Here is a 26551-nt window from a genome sequence, read left to right as displayed (position 1 = left end):
GGTTCCTTTTGACAAACCACAACCATCTGCTGGTAGAGCAGCGAACTCAAAATACCTCTGACCCATGTCTGTTGGCCACAGACTGTGCAGTGTCATGGCCTCTTTTTGAGGGACATCACATGGCTGTGACACCATATGATTTTCCTCTCTCTCATTCTCCCCTCCGTCCTGTTTCATGGTCGCAGTTTTCTAAAGCTAATGTGGTGTGTCAAACCTTTTTTTAATGGGATGCACAGAGGCTTGGGAAGTGCAGCTTTAAATAGAAACATATATGCAAAGATAACACTATAATGCTAATGGCTAAGGGAGGAACACTGAGGGGACTCTGGTGGCTGCAGTGAATTGGTTAAAAAAGGATATAATCACACACAGTGAGATGGATGAACCATTGAATTTAGAATGTGTTTTAAATATATATTAATATTGGACACTTTTGGCAGAAGCTAAGGAAGATTTGTTACACTGCAAAATGTCAAAAAGTAAAAAAAAGACAGACAGTGAGAGACCAAGAGAGGGCTGTTTTTGCTGAGGAAGCCAGATGGAGAGAGAACAGCAGCAAGATAAAAGGCATTTCTGAAATAGCCCTCCTCTTGTGGTGAAGTGGAGCATCCCAAACATAAGACTGACTCAGACTGTCTTCTTCTTCTCTTAAAGACAAAGGTGAGACTTTAGTCAACAGAAAAAGAATAGAAAACCACGACCTTCAGGAATCATCTTCTTTTTTATTATTTCAAATTTTATTGTTGCTCCAGCAGATGCTATTAGTAAATGTTTAGTCTACACAGCATGAACAAATACTTGTTCCCATATTGTAAGGCGAGAGCTTCGGGTTCCTCAAACCTAAATTGGGAATACAGGACAAGAAAGGTGGTGTGAATTTAGGGTCAGGTGTAACTTCTAAGAAGTCTTTTAAAGTAAGAATTTTTTATTACTTTCATGATATCTTTACTAATTTAATATGCTACTTAAAGTCATTTTTAGATTTGTGGAATTTTCCACCAGTCTTCACAAAATGAGGTTAAATTAAATTTTTACTTTCAGTATGTATCCTGCAGAGCCACATTAGTTTCTGAGACTGATGATGCTTTAAAAATCTTCATCACTATAATATAAATATAAATGATATGTATAATATACATAGATAAAAAAAATAATCCTATTACTTTTTTGTGGTAAAAAACGAACTGTAAAGCTTGACTTTTTTTTTATTGTTGTGCCAAGAATAGTTTCCTCCTGGGTGAGGCATGGGACAAGGGGGAGTAAAGACGGGTCTCCCAGAATATTATGCTCTTATCTCTTTGTGAAACCCTGGGGCTCCGTATCCATTTCCATGTCTCCTCCCTCGCCTCCTCCTGCCCTTTTTCCTCATTCTATCTTTCCCTCTCTTGTTCTTGTCTGGAGGAGGTCAGTGAGGAAGATGGTCAGACAGGGAGGGGATGTTACTGATGCTCTGTTACTCACCCACACATATATCCACACTCAAACAGACACACAACCACGCACATCTGAACTTTCGAGCTAGGCAAGCCCAGGGGGTTAAAATGAGCACACATAAAAAAAAAACACGAACTGACTCGCAAAGCAAAAGTGAAAATTGGTGACTGTACTAGATGCACACACTTAAGCATGTACACTTATACACACACACTCAGATTGATAAGACACACAGAAAAGAAAGAAGCAACCCTCCCTCCCTCCTTCCCCTCCTGGCACCCACATGGTCAGAGCCCAGCAGCGAGCAGTGAGCAGGGTGGAAATTCTCATGAAAGGAGTTGTATATTTGGAGAAGACATATCATTAAGATAGGCGGAGGGAAGGGAGGGAAGGATGCGCAGAAACTTTCCATCTGCTCTTTTAAAGAACATGTTATTGCTTTTCTCACTAAAGGCCTTTCTTTCCCTCTCTCTCTCTCTTTCTCTCTCAACCCGCTGAACCACAGCCAAAGGCCGTTAAGACACCAGAATCACTCACAGACAATATTAAAACTGGGCGACTTGTTGCTGAGTGGGAAACTAAATCACAGTGTTTTGACAGATAGGAGCTAATTTGGAGGTTTAGGGAAAAAAAAGGAGGACAAAAACAGTCCTGAGCATCTCTCCCTCATAACTCTTCCATTAACTGTGTACTCCTTTGTGTGTGAGAACTTGTGAAGAAGTTTACCTCAGTACAAGCAGCTGTCTTGCATGTTCTGTTATCAGCAAAACACACTCCTACATAAAAAATACCAAAAACAATGTGAACAAATACCAACTATGTCTGTTATCATGCTAATGCAGCATCTACTCTGCCCTCAGTCCAACAAGAGAAGAAGAAGTAAGGGCACTGCAGAGTCAGAGAACGTAGCATAATGCATGATGAGGATGTATTGCGATAAGCTATGATCTTATTGTGTTTCCCATGCCTCCAATTCTTTGGTGTTGCCATTTTTACAAATTGCTCCTTTAAATATAAACAGTAATAATGCTTATTAGCCATCAAAAGACGCTCTGCCAGTATAATGTAATTATCTCATCACAGACACAGCAGCCTCATACTTGAGTTAAGATACCCAACCAATGGCGGATAGTGTGTATCATGCCGAGGAAGCTTTACTTCCTGTGCTGCCGTCTTATATTGAGATTGCGTGCATCTCTGTTTGTCTGTGTGTGCACCGGGTAGCTAGAGGGAGGAAAACATCGAAACAGGGTTTATTTGTGCTGTATTGTGGCCCCTGGCGTGGCTGCAGCCCCTGATATCACGAGGCAGACACTCCTGCCTCCACAGATCTGCGACACGTAGAATGGACACATTGATCTTTTTTTATGTTCAATCAGCTTTGTTTGTGGAGAAGAAAGACTTTAAAGACATGTTTTTTTTCACATGATTAGCTAAGATTAATGTCAGCAGTGAATCTATGTGTGTGTCATCGCTATATGTAAAACATGCGTCACCACATCAGATGACACACACACACACAGAGCTGCCCCAGATTTACTGTAGTTATTTTAATTCTGATATTATCTGTCTGATCAGTCTATATATGGAAGATCACACACTGACTCTATATGAATGGACGGACAGTTCGCACGCACAAAAAAATGGTTGTAAGAGAAGAAGTGGACACAAATTTGGCCAGAGGCGACAATGCAATTATAACTAAGCGCATGAAATTAGCCTCCTTGTGTTCCCATTCCCTGCAACCAATCACATGTACAAGGGAAGGCTGGGAAAAAAATCAGCCTCCCCTCTCTCTCTCTCTGTGTCTCTCTCTGTCTCTCTCTCTCTGTTGGGCCGTCCCAGCCTTAAACACAATCCTGTTCATTATGCACTGAAAATGCTGTAATGAAAAAATGAAAAAGCTGGCGCCGCACTGATTTTGCACGTCTGATTGACTATCAAGGGTGTGTCTTCGTGTTAGACATACTGCATATATTATACAGTAGACATACTGAATGTGTGGCGCCTATTGTTGCCACTGCATGGGATATTAACTAAATAAATGTCAAATGTGTTCTCCAGGGCTATTTCCTATGAATGAATCAATATTAGTAATAGTTGGACAGCCAAAGCAAACATACAGACTCTTCTTCCTGTTATCAATCGTAAGTTAATTGATGGTAGAAAGATGATGGTATTGAATATTTAACTGTATTTTCTGAATTTATCCTAAAAATGTACACCCATCATTTTGACTATCATACCACTCCAGTTAGAGCTGCACCGTCTCTTCTCGCCTTCTCCTTCACTTCTCTCGTCTCTTCTTTTATGGCCTGCCGATGGTGTGTCCAGCACAGTTCATGTCTTGTCTCAGCCATGAACAGCACATTGTCCACCATGAACAAGGCACCCAGGCAACTGTGATACCCCCGCACTCCAATATAAATCAACACACTCCCCCCCAAGTTCACATTTATCCAATTTATTCATTCTATATATTTAAACAGGTGGCTAACTTTAACTGTTCTCAGCTGGCTTCTTGTGGGAGGGGAGGGGCTCGCTGTCAGCACTTTATATTTAAACACCCAGGGTTCGATCTTTCCAACAAGTGAACTGCTGTTTATCATGCATCCGTGTGCCATTTAGGAGCTCACTGATAAATAAGAATGGTAATTTATCTTGTGATAAAGCAAATTGTCACTGCACTGATGGACACATTACTGATAAAGTGATAGACACTAACAAGGAGGTGTAATTTAAACATTTGAGACTGAAGATAAGATTAAAAATGATATTTTACGTGCCCACTAGCCGATAAGGCTGAAAATAAGATTAAAAGGCTTGCTGAGATGGCATTGTGTCATTTTGGGGAAATCCCTGCTCCTATATTAAGCTCGGTAGGATGAAACCTGGAGGGCTGTCTGTGTAGTACTGCTTATGTGATTCCAGCAAAAAAAGGCAAACTCGACATGTTATTGTGCCAAGGATAAAAGCAACCGACAGGCAAGGCATTTTACATCCTCTTGTCTGTATTCCATTGGGTTAATGTTATATATTCCCCACTCACTGATTACATATGCAGCAGGGTGAAAGGGGGGGGGGGGCGAATATATCGGAGGCTGCCTAATTACCAGAGCTGGTTCTCCACTTCACTTAACTTTCTAATTGGCTTGCCTTTTTGGCTGCCATTAATTACAAGATTTTATATTCCATTAATGATTGGGGGGGTGGGCATGTTAATGTGCACACGCTCACACATACTTACAGTATACATTCACATGAATGTACACACAGGAACAGACTGACACCTACACACAAATGAGCATACATCCCATTTTCTACCTCTCATTACTGTGTATGGTTCTTTGTGTGTAACCTATGTCCCTGCAACGTCTCCCCTCTCTACTAAAAGGCACATTTTCTCAAAACAAGAAGCTTCATTAAACAATTTGTGTTCAGCCTTTTTTCTCATACATGTCACTTTCTTCTTTTTCGCAGCATCCGTATCCCTCAGAAGAACAGAAGAAACAGCTGGCACAAGACACGGGCCTCACCATCCTACAAGTGAACAACTGGTAAGTCATCTCAGAGTTTACATGCGGTCGATTTTCAGGGAATTTGACCCTCCAGGCTATCCCAGTTCTTAATGATTGGAATTAATGTCTCCTCTCCACCCCTATTTTCATCACACACACACATACGCACACAGAAACACGCACACAGCCCTTACTGAATCACCTAGATCAATCTATCTAAAGAGATATGGCCTGGAGTGGTTTTTGCAAACCAACAGCCCAAACATGAGCATCCATGTTAATTAAGAGTTGAACTACTAGCTGCAAACATCCAATAAAATCATCCAACATGCACAAGTTATACAAGAATGATAACGTGAAAATTGGTAGCTCTGAGACTAATTATAGGGATTTACTTTGGCTCACTTATTTTGGGGTTGGTAGCTACCTTTTGCTGTGATTAACATTTGTTTTAATGACTTGGTGAATATCACATTTTACATTTATTCCTTCTTTTATTATTTTAAGGGATGGTTGGCCCTGCTCGCTACTTATTTCTGTTCTCTAAGTGACATTTAAAGCAACACTGTAACAGAGAAGTGCAGTTTCTATAGTGGAAGTTTAATATTGTCTGCATTCATCATTCTTCTGGTAAAAATCCATTGATTGTGTTACCACTGGTCATATGTTAGGATTATTTAGTACTCTTCCATAATGCATATACCATTTGAAGTTGTCCTTGTTAGCAAGGAGCCTAGCTTAAAAGAAGTCAGCCTGATTGCTAACCTGCCTTTCCAAATTACTGCTCTGTAAGTGCCGACCAGCCTGTTAATTGGGCACAAGTGTGACAGGCCCGGGCCATAAAATACGGTAGCTAACTATCCATTTTAACCTTAGGTAACACTGTAAAAGGTAGAAAGAGGCCCTATGTCCTTGTGCGGCAAGCGTTATCAGAGAGATGGCTATCAGCACATGCTTAGTGTTATTAGCCATGTCTAATTAAAGGGGCTGGAGTCTGGCTAACAGAAGGCAAGGCCCAGGCACAGGGTGTTTGATCTAAGCAGCCCTTAAAATAATCCTTGAAAGTATCAGTCAGTTGCTAGGTATGAGCATGAAAGTGCAGACTGCAGAAAAGGCAGAGAGCAGTGGAAAGAAAGAGGTAAAGAACCAGACTGAAGTGAAAAATAGATGAAGAAAAAGAGTGACAGATAAGAAGAGAGGGAGAGAAAGAGATGAGACATGATAACTCCCCATTACCAGCAGTCTAATGATGTTAACATTATTCCCAACCATTGTTCAATCTGAGACCTCAGAGGCAGACAGACGTTAGATTAGGGTATGATGTATCAGTCTGTGGAGAATTCATTTAATACCAGGCCAAAGACAATACACAGAGAGAGAGAGAGAGAGAGAGAGAGAGAGAGAGAGAGAGAGACACACACAGGTAAAAACAAGGCCTCCTGACCAGAGGGAATCCTGTAGAGGTTATCACATCACGTGACCTCTCTGAAATCCATGTGGGATCAATTCCTACAGCTGAGAGATAAAGCCAGGCTGTGTGTGTGCGTGTGTGTGTGTGTGTGTGAGAGAGAGAGAGAGAGAGAGAGTCAGTCACATGAACAGTAGTTTGGTCACTTAAGGCTGACTGTGTGCTTTCATTTCGTTTGTTATTTTTATTGGTAGGGGATAGCTGTACACCCTGAAGGTGTGTATGCATGTGTGTATTTGTGCAAAACCAACACACACTGTGTAAATCGTAGGAGGTTAATCTTGGTTTGTGGTAGATGGTGTGTGAGTGTGTGTGTGTGTGTGTGTAAGAGAGGGGAACCGGGGGTGGTTAATCTAAGGGGTATTAGCTGTTAAACCCTGCATGCTGGGATCCCGCTGCCCCCTCACATTTTGTTGTATACAAGTGCATATGTGTGTGTCTGTGTCTGTGTTTGTGTGCTTGTCCACAGGCATATTTCCATGCATGGTTCGGTTGTTTGCGCAAGCGAGCAGTACATTGTAGCATGGAATAGCGATTGAGGAAAAAAAAAAAGTCATAAATGAAAACATGGTGAAAGATAAAGGCAAAGAAACTGACAAAAATGCACAATAAAAAGAATCAGAGGTTAAGGAGAAATAAAAAAAATACTACAGAAGAGAGAGAGAGAGAATCACAATGAGGGAGCGAGAAAAAGAGAGGTTATGTTAGGGGAACTGCCATTTCACAGGCGTGTTGTTGTGCCGGTTGGGAAGCCCCGTCATTGGGTGTCTCCATAGCAACCCCCGGTGATGTTACCTCCTGACCCACTGATTTGGTGAAGTCAATTTCCCTAGATGTGATTCTGTTTGTCAGTGCTATTGAAACACACACACACACACACACATAGGCAAACATTCACTCACACACACATTTGCTCATGCGTTCACTTGCTCCAAATCAGGTCCACAACTGTGAAATCTAACCAAAGACAACTTCAGAAGGCATAAAACACTTAGTGGAAGTGTGTTTCACAGTCACACATCAGCCATCGGTGTTGAATACCATATGAAATGGACGCAGATGAACTGCGGGTCATCCGTGTTTGTTGTCCCAACAGGGGAAGACTTAGCGGTGAAAAACATGTGCAAGTGACAAGTAAAACTATCCTGTCACATGTTCCAACACAGGACACACACTCTCCCTGCCTGCCTCTGTCTAACATACAGAAAAAACACTCTCAGTTTATTAATATTGTGTGCATTGTGCTTTACCTATATAATATCTGTTCTACAGCTATACACTTTCTCTCTCACGCACCATAGATGTGTTAACACACATGTCGGTGTGCATTATTGATGAGTGAGCACGCGGTAGGGCTCAGCAGATTAAATAAAAATGCTAAAGGCCGGCAAGGGGCGCAGATCACTCATGAATTATTGGCAGAAATACGCAGCACCAGGGAATCTCAATTTGAATGGAGAAAGTGTGTGTGTGTGTGTGTGTGTGGTTACAGGAGGGGGGGGGGGATAATGCATGTTTACATTTACAAAGCAGAATCATAGAGAATGTAAATACATACTGTACCAAATGCATACACATACACATTATCCATAGCAGCCCATACAGTATATGTGTATATATACACACATGGCAGGTGCAGTGTCACACATTGTGCCCAGTACTAAACAGGAGACACACACATAAGTTATGACACAGACAGACACACGTTTGCTCAAATACATGCTACATGAAGATTTTAAGGACCTATATGATGTCGCTCTAAATTACACTTCAGATACAGAAGCACACCAAAGAGCTGGATTACAACCCTAAGCATAAACTTTAACTTTAACTAACATGTTCTCAGTGTGTTGATTAAATACAGATGTATGAATAAAGTCAAGCAGTGATTCGATGCGGAGCCAGCCACCACTACAACCTTTTACCTCCTCACACAAAGCAGCAGCAGCTCAAAGCTGAATGTGTCACATATAAAATGTCTTTCTTTCTCTCTCTGGATACAGTCAGTATCTCTGTGCTAAGTTCTCCTAACGCTCCGGTGATGTAAAAATCGATAGCGAGGTCATCAGGTTTCCCATGTTGGCTGCCCCTCCCCTTCCTGCCTGCAATTTAATAATACCCCTTTAAAGGCAGTGTTTAAGCCCCGCCGAGCAATTGTTTTGTCAATAAGACCTCCTTTTACGAACGTCTTAAAAGCATGGACAGAGAGGGAGTGAGAGAGAGTGAGTGAGAGAGAGGGAGGTAGTATTTAAAAGGGAAGAGTGGACGGACGTTGAGGCTACTTAGGAAGGAGCGCAGCGCCACGTACATATACGCCGCTTATCGGGTTTCTGAAAGCACAAGCTGAAGGAGAGCAGAGGAGAGGACGAGGTGAGGGAAGGGGAGGAGAGTGAGGGTGGGTGGTGTGTAGAGCACTTTATTTTTTAGCAACAAATATTGCAATATTGCAATATCATACTAAAAAACACTACTTAATCAAAGTGAAAGGATTATGCTGGTGTATTGTATTGTGGGTCATGTTAGGCTTGGAAATGTTGTCAGACTGGAAAAGAAAGTCAGGTGATGATGACATGTGAAGCTAAAGGATAGTATGGAAGGTTCAAGCCCTCGCCAGACAAGTTTACACAATGCTGACTTTGGTGGAAAAAACCTAAAAGATATTAAACAACACTTTATGATGTTTAATATAAAAAAAGAAACCATGTCTCATGCTCAAGCATGTTTTGTTTGTTTACCTGTGGAAGATTGGGTGGTATAAATGTAGCATACCCTTTACAACTACCAAAGGCTTTTTCTTTACCTGTGTCCAAATGTGTAATGTGTAATTAATCTCACTGCCAGAGGGATCAAACAAAAGTTTTTGCATTGTAGCTTTACAGAAAAACAAAAGTAAACAGTGAAATCATAAGGTCCCTAATGATCCTGGTTTAAATGTGAACTTTCTTGCTAACTGAAATCAGAGAGAGAGACAAACAGGTAGAGTGAGATGGTTCACTGTGTTGACAGGGAGATGCTGGAACTTGTTCGCAGAAATTCTGAGGTGTGTGTGTGCGCTTGTGTGTTGGAATTAGCAGGCCAAGTTTCAGTCCATGGCCTGAAGCTTGTTTCATATACTGTGCTCTGTCATGTTGCTTCAGTTCCATGACACCACAGCAATTACCGCACAAAAAAAACACACACGCTCACAAATTTTCACTAGATGTGACCTCACCTTCAGATTTCAACACTGAGTAAAAAATGTAATAATAATGTCAAAAACAATATTTTCTCGTCTCCGTTTGAAGTCTGTTGCCAACAATAGCCTTTCACAGGAATCTTTAGCCTGTGCAGACACAACCCTGTCTTTACTGTATTATGTCAACAGAAATGTGTGTCTGTGGATGCTTGTACACTTATTGGTGTTCATGTGCAGAGACACACACACACACACACACACAACACCACAACACACCCCCCCCCTCTTTTTTTCCTCTCACTCTCTCTATTTCTCTTACATCACAGCATGCCGCCTTAGGCCAAACCTGCATCTCTCTTCATTTGCCCCTCTCTCTCTGTCTTTTTTTATTCCCTCCTCTTTTCTCCCCACTCGTCTCCCTTGCTTTTCAACCTCCTTTTGTAGTAGCGGACAGGGGACGAGGAGGAGGGGGGGGGTCCAAAACATGAAAGGCGGCAGAATGTGAATGCCAGGGTCTGTGTGTCGAGGCACACATGGTCGCTGTCGCGCTCGCCGCCATCAGTCAGTTGTTGTTCTCACGCTGGTGTTTTCTTGTGTTGATCAAACATGGTTGTTGAAATGAATCAGCAGGACACAGAGCGGGTGTTTTTGGTGCCAAAATTAAATATCTAGGAAAAATAGGACAGCGACTCCTGCAATTAACAGACAGAAGGCTGACAGTGATTTCATGCAATTAAAGTAAGTGATGGTTCTATGTAAAGGATTTGTAGACGAGGCATAAAAGGATGGTGATGATGGACATGTGGCGACTGTCAAGCACTACTTTTTTAGACATAAATAAAATCTTATGAAAGAAACTCTTATGAAATTGATACAATTATTGGCTGGTTACATCGCACTTGAATGAAACAACATATTTCACTCTCCTGAAAATGTTCATCTCTTCTGCTTTTTGTGTTTGCTGACTGTGGATGTTTGCTGCCTAAATCTGCCTTCACCAGTTTCTGGGCAGTCAGAGGGATCCCCATAGTGATAGCTGCTGTGAGCCAGCGGGGGGAAGTGACACGCGCATAGACAGGATATGACACGGGCAGTATGTGGGGAGGGAAGGGGGGGAGATTTAGGTCAACCACTGTGTGTTTGCTACAGTCCCCACTGAAAGCCCTGTCAGCAAAACTGGCTCTGTGTGACACTGTGGTCATCTGTGGCTACTCTGAGATTTTTGTGTGTGTGTGTGTGTGTACATGGTGAATAAAAATACACACTGTGCTGTATGGATTTACAAGCAAATACATATGCAGCTCCACCCCTGGCAGTGGAGATCTCCTAACAGAGCCACTACACCTGCATATACACAAAGGGCTGCACACAGAGACCCACTTTTCCATCCAAGCCCAAAGGCTAAGGGACACAGGCTCTGTCCAGTGTTGTGTTTGTGTAGTGAGCAGCCATGTTGTTTCTGGGTAAAGCTAGGCTTCAAGCCACAGCCTCTCTCTGGCATTGATGGATGACTGGCTGGCCCAGTCCAAGACTGTGAATGTCTGTGAGACGGGAAGCAGGAACAAAGATAAAGAGGGGGTCACATGTGACAGCTACAGGCTCCTTTCTGATGTCTTTATGTCTTCATTTTGTTGTCCTCATGTGTTATGAACAGTTTTCCCCTTTCAAACGTTCAATTGTTATTTTGCCCTTTGGCAAGTCAAGTAATGTTGCAAAGCCAGCTCAGTCAGAGCCAATGAGTTCATGTATGTTTTTCAAGTTGCTAACATTTCCTCTATATAAGTCTGTGAGGTACCTGGTTGTCATGGACACACACACACACACACACACACACACACACACACACACGCACACACGCGCACACACACACACACACACACACACACACACACACACACACACACACACACACACACACACACACATACTGAGCTACTCTCCTGTATGTGTGTGTGAGTAGTCACCCGGCCTGTTGCTCCACTCTGTAAAACCAGCTTTAGTGGTAGATTCATAGTGCTCTTAATGGACACTGGGCTCTTAGGTAGTGTAACAACAGGGATTGTGTGTATGTGTGTGTGTGTGCGTGCGTGTGCGTGCTTACATGCATTTCATGTGTGTGTAGTAATGGGGATTAAGTGACCCCATGGCTGTTCTCAGTCTAAAGCTCCTTTTAAATTTCACACTGTTTTCTTAAGTTTCCCTCCATATGTGGCACTGGATCCTGCTAATCCGCCTCATGTTATTAGGACCTGCCTGTATTGGGTGTGTGTGTCAATGTGTCTGTCAGTGGGCGTGTCTATGCATAGCTATGTATGCATTTGGAGGTGGTTCAGGAACTCCTTGCCTGTCAATAAAGACCTAAATGTTGTGCTGACACAAAACACATGCCTCCTGTCTAATAATAGGGCTGTAACAACAAACTAACTGCTACCAAACAGTTGTCAGATATGGTCATGTGACTCCTGCATGACCTTAACCATAACCTGTGTGCACATGCCTGTGTGGGCATATATGTGTGTTTATGTCACAGCTGACCCCATGGCGATGTGTCGGTTTTCACACCCTCTCCATAAACCTGATGCACTTGTAGCATATATAGAAGCACAAAGAATCACAGAAGTATCTCTAGCTAGATGTCTTAAGACATATAGCCGTTTGCAGCAGGACAGTTAAAGAACGATGTTAGTCACTGACAAGTGAGCGCATGTAGCACAACAGTACATTTGTAAATGTGTGTGAAGGTGTTTGTACTTGTTGAAAGCTGCACAGACATATTAAGGACAATACTGTCTCTTTGCACAATATTAGGTAGGCTTACGTATGACGTACTGCAGCCCAACCTCAAATATGTGGTTCCTATTTTAGAGTCAGGATCCCTAAAAGTGGTCTCACACTGCACCTGACCCCCCTCAGGTAGAAAGAATGAGAATATAAATAAAATAAACAAGTAGTCAGGAAGACACTTTTTTTTTTGCTTTTTCTACCTTTTTCATGTCTGTCACAGTAAAGATTTAGAAGTAAAAGCCAACAAGAAAAAGTAGTGACTCATATTGGCATTCATTGTTTAATATAGTTCCCACTGCTTCTTAACTGTTTGCAGTGCAGCTTGCAAATAGGCTTTTGCAGGCAGCTGTGTTAGTTTATTCAAAGTAATCTGAAGCATCTAATCCAAGTATCTGCCCTGAGAATAACACTGAGGAGAAGAGAAAGCAAGGAAGGGAGATGAGAAGGAGGTGATTTATGAGTTAACTCACCAACTGAGGGAGAACAAGAGGAGAAACTCATAACAGCAATTCCCCCACACACCCACATGCAGTACATTCACATACACATACATAAAGCATCAGGTAGAAGAGCATAAATGTACCGCCACCCCCAGTTGTGCATAAGAGAGTATGTGAGCTCTATAATAAAATAACTAATTACTTAAGAAGATGGAGATGTGCTGGGACACGGGATGAGATAATAAAGTTCTGCAGATATAAATGTGCAACAGAGGAATAGAGTGTATAGTGTGTTAGTTTTATCTTGTGATTTGAGTATCTTTTGTGTCAAAATCACAGAAAGAGAATTGGTTTAAACTTAGTTTGCAGCGATGTGTGTGTGTGTGTACACGTCACCGCTGTGAAGGAAGTATATATGGGCCAGGCGTTAATTGTGGTTGAGCAGCAGACAATCAATGCTAGCCATGCAGTGACAACCTGATGATAAGCTACATGAATGTACCCGTCAGAGCTTGCTTTCTTTTTAGGGCTTTTAAATCACATTGATTGACAGCCAGGAGGAGTGTGCGGTTACACAGTTATTTTAAGCTGCTCTTAGATTTGAATATGCATGTAAACCTCTGTCTGTGTGTGTGCTCTAATACGCCACCGCGTCCTGATGAATGATGCTGAAATATCCAGCTGCTTATAAACGTGAGGTGTGTGTGTCCAAATTCTCTCAGATTACTAATGTAATATTGCTGGAGAGTGCTGAGAACATGCGTGTGTATGTGCACCTTTTGAATGTCTCATATTACTAATATAATATTGGTAGTGAGCTCAGGAGATGTGTGAGTATGTGTGCCACCGATATTGAGAACTCCACATGAATATAAATCAATGAGCTTGCAGAGTAACCTTTTGTATATCCAATCTGCATCTTTCCACTGCTCGTTATTAAATTATCCCCTAATTGGTCACGCAACAAAGGCAGCTGATGAAAAAGACAATTTCTTGCTTTTAATTGGGCATTTCACGTGTGCTTCGTGTACACCTGTGTGCGTCTGACTCGGCTCGGTATGTCTGTGTATGTGTGTGTGTGTCTCTGGTGTAATGAGAATAGGACATTAGCAAGGGCTTGGCAGACGCCGTCGCAATCAGTTCCACTCTTTCCAGAGAAGGAGGGAGAGGGCTTGGAGAATTAATCCAGACATTAGCAATCTCAGAAGGAGAAATAAAGTAGAGACAACACAACAGAGAAATAAACTCATTCAGTCTCCTTACATGACTTTAGTCCCTTCACTTTAGGCATACCATATGGCCGACGTGTTTTTGATCAGCAGTGTCATGGGTGCATATGTCAGACATGTGTGCCCCTGATGGGAATCAAACAGACCCTTGACAGTGTTCATATTGGAATCCCTGAACTATACAAGGCCAACTTTTATTTCTTTCTCCTGCTTGTCTTTTTGCGCTTTTGACCAAGTTTAGGCGTACCACCAGTGGTGTGTTACACCAAAATAGCCCAGCTATTGTTGCATGGAGTGGAGCTGAATAGTGCAGCTCATTGTGTTGTGATGGGAGGCAGGGGAATGAACAGGCCATAAACACTGGCCCTATAGCGCCCAGGGGTCGTGAAAAGGTGAAACCTCACCCCGCTTTCCTGTCCGTTCACACTCTCCTTTCTGCATCAGTCTTTATCTCTTCTGCTCCCCTTCTTAGTTCCTCTTTTCTCTCTATCTCCCTCACCCAACCTTTTGCTCTGTCATCTTATTAATGGTCACAGCAAGAGTGTCTGGTTTGCAGACCAGAGCCCATTGCTTTTTTTTTCTCCCCACTCTCTCACTCCTCCTTCCCTCCCATTCTCCCGCTCTCCATCGCTCCGTTCCCCTGGCTGCTATTATGAGAGGCATTTTATCCTTTGTTCCAGCCCCCATGGTGCATCTGGCCTCAGATACGGGGACGACAGGGACAGGAAACCGGCGAGAGTTTTTGAGAAGAGGAGGAGGAGGAGGGGGTGGTTTGGTGGGTTAGACTGTAGATTTGTTGCTGGGAGGTGGGCTGCCAGTTTCCACCATACAGGGAAGGAATGATAAGGAGAGAGCGAGCAGGACAAGAAAACAGATAGCGGGATCGTGACTGTTGTTCTTTTAGGAGTTGTAATAGTAACAGTGCTCTTTAATCCTTAGAATAAATGAGTAATGGTGCCACATTTCTGTGAAGTTTCATTATTTCTCTCTAATCCCCATTGTACCAGGAACAAACGCCTGACTTTCTAAGTGCACACCTATTGCCGAAACCGGTTCTAGTGTTGCATCAGTGCATTTTTGATGTAAGCAGTAGGAACCATGTTTTGCAGGACAGAAATAAAAATGAAAGACAGGAAGAACAGGGCTGAGAAGATAGAAATGAATGATAATAGCAAAGAGGTGAAGAGATGGAGAGGTCAACAGTTAGCCAGCGTTGGCCTCAGGTTGACCTCAACCCTATATAAAGGGTTCGGAGAGGAGAGGAGTGTTAAAGGAATGTTCAGGCCTTCTCAACCTTCCTTGCCCTCTCTCCATCGCTCCTCCTCCCATATCTCCCCCAGCAAAACAGGGTAGCAGGGGGAGGAAAGAAGGGAGGGAGTGTTGGTGATAAAACTCCAGACGTTCCCTCATTTGATGGTGCTCTGCCATGTCAGTGCATTCTTGCATTCCTCCCTAGCTCTTTCTATTTTGAAATTCCAATTTAACATACTTGATTGTAACAAATACAGAACAAGAATCCCAAAGCCTCAAGCTTGACGGTTGACAGGATCAGCCTGATTTTTCATTCTTTCTTTTTTTGTCACCCTTTGTCAACTTACAGCAAGCTCCATTTATGTTTTTTTTTCTAAAGTACCTTACAAAATTGAGAAAACCCCCCAAAAAACAGACAATAAGGCTTCTAATCATTATCTTTCTCTTTCTGTGTCTTGTCTGTAAGACAAGAGAGTTTTATTCACTAATTAGAGGTCAAGCAGATGGAGCATGCTAACGTCCTTTTGTTGTTTTGTTGCTCCTTCTCTCCTTTCCTCCGGCTCCTAAATGCTCTGTTTCCAGCTCCAGAAGTGCAGCAGGGCTATTGTTTCCTTAAAGTTCAGCTAATGCTCCCCTTTCAGAGATGAAATAGAAGTGTCCGGTGGGGCAACAGCAGGAACACATAAATCAAGTCAGAAGCCCCAAGAGCCCTCTCTCCTTGGGGTCATTACAGGTCAAAGGGTCATTTCACAAGGGGTTAAGGCTGAGCAAGGCCAGAGCGCTGCCTATGTTAGTGTGTATAGAGTGAGAGAGGCAGATTAAGAGTGTGTGCAGCTGAAAATGAGTGAGTGGCCGATTTAAATGTGTGTGTGTGTGTGCGCACAATAAATGGTCTGACTGTGAGCTTTTATAGGAGGTCATGGAGTAAAGAGGTTAGTCCAAGGCTATACACATAGAAAATCCTCCTGTGAAAACACACACACGCTAAAAAAAGCTCCTGCTGTCACAGAGTAACACTCGGTCACCTGTCTTAACAGGAGTATCACCAAAAACAATGCCTCTCACCAGTGGCAGCATGACATGTTTCTGTCAGCAACACTTCCCACACCGCCACATTTAAAGCCAAGTGTGTTAAACAGTCAGCAATCTCGGTTCGTCATGTGGTGGAACATGTCCAACAAAGCGCGATGGGTAGACATGTTTCAAACAGGCAGAGAGAAAATCCCAGTTAAGCCTCCGCCCCACAAAGACCCCAGTGTTCAAGCTGATGTGACTGTGTGTACGCTGAGGCTGTGCAAGTTTGTACAAGTCATGGCGTTTTTCAAAGATAACTGCCTCGGTTATTAAGGTTGTTAAGATGTGACTTTCGCTGTGGCTCTGTTGGGGCTTTAGTAGGGCTCAGGGCTGCTTATGGGAGAGTAATTACTCCATATCATTGTTATGGTTAGCCAAGAGAAAGAGGCTGATTTGGCAATGTGTTTGTTTTTGTGCTATGTGCCAAGATTTTCCAGGTATTAGTCAGTATTTTAGTTTGATCTTGTTTTGAGAAATACACTCATGATGTGTCTTTGTCCCCCCCCCGTCCCCTTGTCTTCTTCAGGTTCATCAATGCAAGGAGGAGAATAGTGCAGCCCATGATCGACCAGTCAAACCGTGCAGGCAAGTCTCCTATAGTTACTGTATTCAAGTCGCGCAGGCGAAAGCCGTCCACACTCCATGCACCCGGAGGCCTCTCAGCTGGTAAATACAGGACTGATCCCCCCCTATCCTGGAATGTCCAAAACCTCAGGGGGCTTTCCCCCTCAGTGTCGTGACTGACCACTAAAATTGAGAACCAAAACATTAACAGCAACCATTAATCAGTTTTGACATGCCATTTGAGGTGAAAAATTAATTATAAAATATAACAATTTGGCTGAAAATGATTTTAAGATGAGTGGATTTATTTTTCTTCTTATCCTGTAAACAAAACTAGCTGTGTTCTCTTAACCCCTTTCTCCCCCTTTGCCAACCCCTTTGCAGAGGAAAAAAAAAACACTCAATCCTTCCTCTCCGGCTTAAAGCATAACATAACGACTACACCCGCTTCTTTTTTTGGGTGACCGTTGTTTGGCTTTTTGGCTCCAGACCTGTTTTTACCAACCAACCCCCTGTCAGTCCCCAACACCCCTCCCTCAACCCTATTTGCGGCTGTTTCGGGGAGTGAGGGGAGCGAGTGAGCGGTCCCCCTGGTGCATGGCTTGGTTTGGACTGCCGTAAACTTTATTACCTGTAATAGGGGTCAAAGGTCAGGGTGGCATTAGGGGCGCAGTAAAGTTCAAAGGCATTCAGTGGGGCCGAGGTCTTGCTTTTGCTTGACTGACCCCCAAACAGCCTAAATCGAAGGTAAGTGGATTTCTATGAGAGCAGAACAATGGAGACTAGAAAAAAAAATAGGAACCCTATCAGGTTTCACTTATCATCGCTGCTCAGTTATAGGCAGTATTTATTAGATAAAGCATTTAGGTAGGAGTGAATGCCGAGGCCAAGAATGATTTATTGTTGCGACAAAGGGAAGCTGATGGGAGCTTTAGCCTGGAGTTCATTTTGGTTCTTTGATCATGTGTGTAACTACACATTGATAGAAGCAGCAATTATGTTTAAATATTGCAGTCCCAAGTGCCATTTGTTCCGCATAACATTCCAATATAAATTAAAATGTGGTTTTAAAAACACTGTTTATCGTCACATAGTATTCTGGACCTGACATCTTAAACATATTGGATACCTGGAGTATTCCTACCCAGGTATTTTCATTTTATTTCATGATTGGTGCAAGCACTTGGTTAAAAAATAACCATTGTTATCTGGGGATCAACAATTAACAACTAGTACTACTGATGCTCTATTGGTCATCTCCACCAGATGGTTCAAATCTCATTTTAAAACAAAAGTCCTTGTGTGTCTTAAGTGTACCATAGTGTGTGTTGAATCCCGATCCCTATTAGAGCATTTAGATGCATTAAAGCCAACCAGGGGCTTACAGTGGAGAGCCGGCTGCACAGACATGGAGCAGAATGACGTTGAAAGACAACGGCGGCTTCCTGTGCGTGCATCAGCCAACAGATGATCCCGCTTCGGCCACTGAGCCTTAATTAAAAGCACTAATTGACCACTCTGTTCCCTCCCTCCAAACCCTCTATCCCTCCCCTCCCCGTCTTCTCCTCCGTCGACAGTAAGTCAAGGAGCTCCCTACAATCCAGATGGCCAGCCGATGGGGGGCTTCGTCATGGACGGCCAGCAGCACATGGGAATCAGACCACCTGGTAAGGCTTTCTCTGCATGTCTGTCCTTTTTCTTTCTTTCCTCACTCATCCTGTCATTCCTCTCTCATCCCTCGCTGTCCTTAGCTCATTTTCATGCCTCTGTCTCCTTGTCCTCTCCATATTTTCACTCATGCCTCCCCCTTTCACATAGTCCAACTTGTACCAACACTGCTCCTTGTATTTTCACACACACAAGCTATATGGTGATGACCTGTGCAATATGTGAACCCTCAAACATAGATACAGTGTGTACACACACTACTGCCTGCCCCCACCCTGAACACAGAAATCAGAACAGGTGTGGTCAATCACATTACACAACCATCTCCTTCCTAACTCCCTCTCTCTCAGGCCCTCTCTCCCTCTCACGCCATCAGGTCTAATCCCAGAGTTTGTCCCTAAGCTTCTCTCCTCCTCCTCTATCCCCTGTTTTCTGGGATTCTCTCAAGTCTCTAACCCTATCTCACCCTCCACTCAAAGTCAGCAGGTTTGGATAAACTGCCAGGCTACTTAGCCACCCCTCACCCCCTCCTCTGCACCTTCACACACACACATCATTCTGCCAGAGTGTGCTCCAACATGCTCTGTGTGTTTGTCGAATTAGCTTCAGAGTCAAAACATCCTGGTATTAAGCTCTGTAATCACTGCTTCAATGTTTTTTTTATAGGACCAATGGGTGGGATGGGCATGAACATGGGCATGGAAGGTCAGTGGCACTATATGTAGCCCCACCCGGTACCAGCCAATCACAACACAAAGGGGGATGTAAGTACACTCACACACAATCTGTCTTACCGATCTGTTATCCAGATCATAAAATGTATTCCGACATTTGTGCTTTTACAAAAAAATAAGAAGGTTAAGGTTTAAAAGGTTTTTGTTACAAACAGGCTCTTGTTCTTCTCAAGCTGTTTTTTTTTCTCTGTCTAACTCTCCCACCCTCAGCCTGGTGATAAGAGCCTTTGATCACAACCTTGTAACTCTTTGTAATGTGTGTGTGCGTAGCTGCTTCACTCTCTCACATATCCCATAGCTACAGGATGAAACATTCTTCACATCATGCAGTGGAAAAAGAAAAGAACCAAAGAGGAATATACGACACATTTACTGATTGTAAATGTTTTTAATAAGTATGTGGTACATAAGTGAAACAGAGGAGGGTATTGACAAAAAACAGAGGTGGAGATGGGTTGGGACAGAAGTTCTTGGTGGCGAGATCGAGGGAGGGATGGGGCAGGTAGGACGTTGCTATGGCAACAGACTGATTGGCAAAAATGTAAGCAGTTGTCGCTGGTGCAAGGAGAGGAAAAGAGAAGTGAGCACCCCTTAAGTGTCATAAATCTGCCGGGTTGCTGTTGATGCATGAGCCACATTCATACACACACTAACCAGCAAGAGGACACCCCTCCTCCCTCTCTCTCTCTCTCTCTCTCTCTCTTCTCACTGTCTTTCTAATGCTCACTCTGTCTCACTCTCTTTTTGTGGTTTTTCTCACTGTCAATTTTCCTCCTCCATCTCTTTCACACAACACCTTTAATTCTCTGCCTCTCTCTTTCTCTCACCTCATCTACCCTCTCTCTCTCTCTCTCTCTCTCTCTCTCTCTCGCCCCAGGGCCAAACAGACTCCCACATAATTCTGGATGTATACAGGCTTGGTGGTGTCACAGTGTGTATATAGTAGCTGTGGGTCCAATCATACTGAAACATCATTGTTTTATGTGTGTGTGAACGTTTGTAGACCATATGTGTGTACACTTGTGACTTCGTATACCTCCGTGTCTACCATACAGATATGTGCGATACATGTATGTGCTGATGTGTGTGGGTGTGTGCATGTGTGTGTATGGTAATAGGATTACTCCTGGCACAGGGAGGGGACACAAACTAGTGCAAAATGGAGGAGGTAGCCAGCAGGGTATGGAGCTTAGCTGGGCCTAATTGACTAGATCCAAATTAAATATGCCATCACCAGAGGTGTGACCAATGGATTTGACTTATTCAGTTTACAAAAATAGAGACCATTAACCCTCCACACAATGCGCGTGCACGTGTGTGTGCCATAGTGAAAATATGCCACCCTTGTTTCCGTCCATAACTAAAACAAAGACACGTCGAATAGCATCTTTCAGGTTAGAAATACAGGGAGACATGCTAATAGAAAAAAGCAAGTGTTTCAGAATGAGGTGTGTGTGTGTCTGTGTTTATGTGGGAGCGTGTAAACATGAGAGCTGGTTTGCCGTGTCCAAGCTGCCTCTTTCCAGCAGCTGCTAGCCTTCCCAGCAGACCTTGCTTTAAACAGCCTCAATTTGCCTGCTGAATCTCGTAATTGGGCCACCAGAGGAATCCTCTGCAAGACGGGCAAAGCACAGAGAAGACGAGTAGACAGAGGAAGAAAAAAGACAGAGAGGGAGGGAGGTAGACAGAAAAAGGGGAGGGGTGGATGAAGAGATGGAGAGCGAGAGGAGAGTAAATGACAAGAGGGAGGGGTAAGGAGAAAGGAAGGGAAGAAGAGAGAGGCTGTGAGAGGGATGGTGACAGAAATATGTCTACTCTTCTTCACAACTAGTCGTTTCTTTACAGCTTCATCAGCTAGCCATTGTGCTAGCTGTTAGCTTGTCTCTGTCAAATATCGCTCCTTTTCTTTCTAGGTCAATTAAATGTAAGTGATGTGTTATATTCTTTCATGACCAATTAAATTAATAGGTTATTGCATGAGGGGGAGAAACCGTTATCTTATTTGATTAAGAGAGCACAGGTTCATTATATTTTATAAGCAATTTTCATTAGCAGAGTTGAGATTTTGTTACCGCAGGGCTAAATTGAGCGGTTATTGTGCTGTGAAGTGCAGAGCAGTGATACAGAAGGTGTGCCTAGCAGTCACACTGCAACATTAGTTAAAACTAAAGCCAATTAGTCCTGCTTAGTGAGGAGCGTTATGCTTTCCACCCAATGATGATTACAGAGCTTATATCCCCTTGCGAAACAATACACCTGTCAGCAGAGATGAAGCCCAGCAACTGAAGCAGAAGCAAGCCGAGCCTTTGATAGCCACAAGAGTGACTCTCAGATGACCCTTACCCTCTTTTCCCTTCTTCCTCTCCCCTGCTTTCCCTCTTCTGCAAAATTAGCCAGGGGTGGCCCCTGAAAACTGTAATTTTCAGTTTCAGGACAATAGTTATCACAGGGTGGAAGAATTAATTATGGCGCAGAGCGTATGGAATTTTTCTCTGGCCCTACCCACTAGGAGCTTTTCCCCAAAATGTCGGGCAGAACGCTTGAGTGAACGCTGCCTGTAACCCCTTTGCTGCCAGTCTCGGCTGGAGACCCTTTGTCCCAGAATCCATTGCTCCAATCATTAAGCGCAAATTTGTTAACCTTCTGCTGAGGGGTCAAGATCTATGCAAACCCTCCCACTGTCACCCCCCACCTTCAACTTCTTTCTCTGGTGGATGAACTTTTGCTGTTAACGAACAGTAGAGAAAAGAAAAAAAAAGGGTCCCGATGGGGATTTTGTACCCCCTCATGTTGTCCATGTGAATGTGTGTCCCTGTTGATTTGGCCCCTGTGGAATCCTCTCTTGGAGTCTAGGAAATGAGGCTTACAGCTCAATGTATTGATTGGCTTATTAAGTGAAAAACCTTATTAGCAATGTGTGCTCTTTCAAGCACGCATAACATTTATTAGACCCTTGACATGGATTTACTGCAGTAATCAGGATGTTCTCTTTAACCAGAGGGTACATATGCAAGGAGGCAAATCAACAGATGAGACGGTTTTGGTGGTGTGGCCACAAAAAACACAACACAACTCTGTACATTATGCACATTTAATGGGTCATTACACTAGTTTTAAGCTAGTTCCCTTGTAGCATCACATGTTATACTCACAATAGATAAGTCACAGGCTTAAAGTCTTTAGTCCAGAATAACTTCTATCTCTTCACTCCTTTTGATTCTCGCCCTCCCTCCCTTCTCCTACATAAGCTGCACCTTTCTCCTCAGTAGCTCAGGTAAAAGCTGCTGAGGAGGACGAATAACAAACGAGGGCCGTTGCGTTCACTCCTCTATTGTCCTCCTCCCGCTGCACCTCCTTGTCCTTTTCTCTGCCTGCCTTTGTGTCGTCTGTAGTGGTCCTCTTGTGTGCGGCGAACACGTGGACGGGCCCAGGGCGCTCTCAGGTGACAGGCCGCTGTGAGCCTCACCTCTCCTCTTTGGTTGTGACAACAATGGCCGCAGGTCCTCAGCGGTGACTTTCCACCTGCAGAGATAGATGATGGCTATTGTTGGCTTTAAAGAGAGGACTGTAGGGAGAGAAGAGGGCAAAGATGGAGTGCTTTACATTTGTCACTTTGCAAGAAGGTTTGATGGCAGGCAGCAGGTCCTGCTACTTTATATTGTTGTGGTTGACGTGTGTGTGCAGTATGCCGTGTTGCTCCTGACCTGAAACAATGGAAACATAAACGAAAGGCTAATTTTAAGTTTCCTTATAGTTAAAGAGATTATCCAGGAAATGTTAAGCACTGGACCTGGGTATCAGTTTAAGTCGATCGTGTGTGTGTCCTCTCCAACTGTTAAAGTAGCATTACTGCGGGTGTAGGATTAACTCACTAAAGCCTCCAACGCTCTCTCTGTCTGTTTCTCTCTCTCTCAAACATCCACACAGTGTCAGTGAAGGGCAGGCTGTGGTCCATATTCTGACCCAGATTAACACTATGATGAGTAGTTGCCACATGCTATGCTCCTATTCCTCTGTCCTGTGATGTTTGTGTGGTGGCCTGAAAATGTAACATGAGACTGCGTTCTAAAGTCTGGTGTGATCTATTGTTGGTTTTAATGAATGATTAATGACTTCGAACTCATTGTTTTGTGTTAAATGCTCACATGTTAAGCTTAATGACATTTGCCTGACTTGACTGTTGTTGCATTGTTGTTCAGGGGAATCTTTAATTTGTCCAACTTTAGACATTCATTGTGCACAGTGAAGCAGTGTATTTTATTTTTTAAAGCAAAACCTTTGCTCTGATCAGTCCACATGTGTCCCCACATCACTTGCTCTACATTCAACACTGATTAATGGTTTTAATCTTCTCTTTCTGCAGAACTGCAGTGCAAACCAGGAGATCATGTGTCTCACAGAGGCCCATGGAGCTAGAGTACGGGACTCCCTGACGACAACATCAACCCTTCAGTCCACTTCCAAGACCCAGCGACTTCTCATTTGGCTGATATCTTCAACCTGGAAACCTCCCACGACTGCCTTCCATCCAGCAAAGGAGATGCAGAGAATATCAAACCTCACCCAGGCCAGATGACCACCTCCACCCCCTCCCGACAGACCCCCAGCTCCTTTGTGGTGGGCACTAGACTTCGCCCCCGCTCCTTGCTGCTGCCCCACTAGGTTCACATTGATTCCTCCATTACAGTGATTGTGATTGCAAACAAAGATGACACACGAGAGACACTTTGGGTCGTTTTCCTGTTACCTTTGGTGAATGTGGCACCTGATGATTTAATCTTGACTTTTGGCAAACAAAAGAGACTTCCTGCGAGGAGCACTCCACTCTTTGGGACGATGGAATTGGACCAAAGAGAAGCCAATGTCTGTATCCGACAGGACACTAACACAGCAACAGAGGTGCCCTTTAAAACAAAGTATAGTGGATTGAAACCTGGAAGGAAGAAAAGCAAGAGGAAAGAAATTAAAAAGTATAACTATATCAACCCCTCCTTTGGGAAACGAGTGGAAAAGAAAATATACTGTATACTGTTGTAAAATTACGCTGGACTTTCACAAGAACTGGGAATTTAAGTATTGTAAATGCTATTGTATTGTTCTGCATATTATGTTGTTTCTAATAGATTTTTTTAAAAAAGGATGTGAACTTTTCTTTTTTTCTGGTTTCTTTCCTCACTGTGTGTGAGTGTGTGTGTGTGTGTGAGTGTGTGTGAGTGTGTGTGCTGTCTCTCCATCAGATTTGACCTCCCCCTTCATTCAGTCACGCTGCATTTTTAAAAGAAAAACATACATGAATAAATGAAGTTTGATCAGTTTGTCACTTCTCGCAGGCCTTTTTTGGATTGTAAAGGTGTGTGTGTGTGTGTGTGTGTGATGGCGGTTCAGACATCCTGTGTTTTGTTTGTTTGTTTTTTACATTAAACACAGCCCCCCCCCCTTCACACACCAGCAGGGAGCAGCTAATTGTATTACTGTTCTTTTGTCTACACCTTGTAACTGCAGTGTGTGTGTGTTTTTTTTTAAATATTTCATATCAGTTTATTAAACGCTTCTCCGCTGATGGGAAGTTTTTATTGGTACAGAAAACGATCAAAGCTCCTCAAGCTAAACACTTTCTAGAAGTTTTGGATGTACAAGATTTTTAATCTGACTGCCCTTGTCCAGTCTTCTTATATTATTCATTCACAATGACAGAAGCATAATAATAGGTGTCAACATGGCTAACAAACAGTTAAAAGCAAATCATTGTGGATGGGGAAACTACAGGCGTGTGTCCCACAAACATGTTGTTTCCTGTTTTTTCCTGTGTGTGTGTGTGTGTGTGTGTGTGTGTGTGTGATGGAGGGCCTCTGAAAGTCTATTCCAGTGTCTTATTGATGTGTTTCATGTCACATGGCTGAGCACTCGCATGGCCAATGGATTCTCTTCCCCTCATCGTTTGATGCGGCCTGATAATAGGGAGAGGCAGAGGCTATGGGAAAACACCATATATACCGCAGTCCATTCATTTTGATTTAACCAGATGATGTAATGCTGATCAACAGACAGGAGAGAATGTACAAGTCACTCTGCGCGTGTGTGTGTGTGCGTGTGAAGGAGAACGTGTGTGTATGACAGTGCAGTTTGAGTGTGTGTTATCAATGCTTCCATTATCCATTGCTTCAAACATGTATTACGCACATCTTTAAGATTCCTTTGAAGACAAGTCATGTTTCTTATGCTTTTACTTTGAAGGGTATATATGTACATCTGTGTTGTAAATAAATACTTTTTGTTCAAATAACAGAACTCCTAACAAGTCTCCACTTATATACCTATATAGAAAAATAGTCAGGGACATGTTTACATGTCAACAACTGTCCGATTATACTTAGGAAACGCGCAGCGAGGCCAGCGCTCGCACTGCTGTGGAAAATGTGCAGCTAATGCATACGTTCTGCTGTCATTTTCTCACACGTATAGAGGGGAAACGAGGAAAAGACGCTCGGCAAGAAAGCGAATTATCCTTCATTTAGCATTAAAATTCATTTAGGTAAAATTGCTACCAACGTGTAAATGGGAAGATTAGTTCTCCCTCACGCCTTGTTGCCCACAGTCAAAGGGGCTTGAAGCCCAGCGCTCCGCAGCCGAGGTTGTCTCCGGGATACTCTGCACTTCAGGAGGGGAGGAGAGTCTGAGCTGAGACGGGAGGAGACGAGCCGAACCAGTTCTGTCTAATTGATACATTTCGGAGAGGAGCACTGAATCCCAAAGTCACTGTCTTGCTTCTTTTTTTTTTTTTTAAAAACCCCACCGAACAAGAGAGGGTCTGTTTTATCCATAACAATATGCGCGTATAAATCAATACTCTATCCTTTCTTTCTCTTTATCTCTCCTCCGAGCAACTATTGTGTTTTTACTGCCTTTGCTGAAGTGAATGCTATTTACACTAAAGAAGAAGGGAAAAAGACACGCTCTTAAAAAACCCAGGCGACGTTTTAATTGCTTCGCCTCTCCACCATGGCTGGAAAATCCGAGGCTGTGAAATGTGAATTCCTAAGCCTGTGGCCGCTGGGAGCTGTGGAGACAAGAGGAGAGAAAGCCCATGCTTGACTGCCCTCTTTAGGGAGGCCTGGTAACTGTCCGGGGTTTGGAGATGGCGCACTAACCACGTCTCCTTTTACGCACGGACGTAAAACTCCCCAAAACGCGTTAGGACGATTTGATCAAAGT

General features: G+C 43.3%; 1 protein-coding gene across 1 annotated transcript in view; it reads left to right on the top strand.

The window, feature by feature from the left end:
- meis1b (Meis homeobox 1 b) overlaps positions 1–24897 on the top strand; it is a 69680-nt gene extending 44783 nt beyond the window's left edge. Inside the window, exons 9-13 of the mRNA XM_028422955.1 lie at positions 4915–4991; positions 16900–16958; positions 18515–18604; positions 19272–19369; positions 23703–24897. Coding sequence (XP_028278756.1) covers positions 4915–4991; positions 16900–16958; positions 18515–18604; positions 19272–19330 — 285 coding nt within the window. The 3' untranslated portion in view covers positions 19331–19369; positions 23703–24897. The remainder of the gene's footprint in view (positions 1–4914; positions 4992–16899; positions 16959–18514; positions 18605–19271; positions 19370–23702) is intronic.
- The last annotated feature ends 1654 nt before the right edge of the window (positions 24898–26551 follow it).

The sequence above is a fragment of the Parambassis ranga genome, chromosome 15 (assembly GCF_900634625.1).
Source record: "Parambassis ranga chromosome 15, fParRan2.1, whole genome shotgun sequence".
NCBI classification, from domain to species: domain Eukaryota; kingdom Metazoa; phylum Chordata; class Actinopteri; family Ambassidae; genus Parambassis; species Parambassis ranga.
The sequence above is the reverse complement of the archived record's forward strand: the minus strand, read 5'-3'. Positions and strand labels throughout refer to the sequence as shown.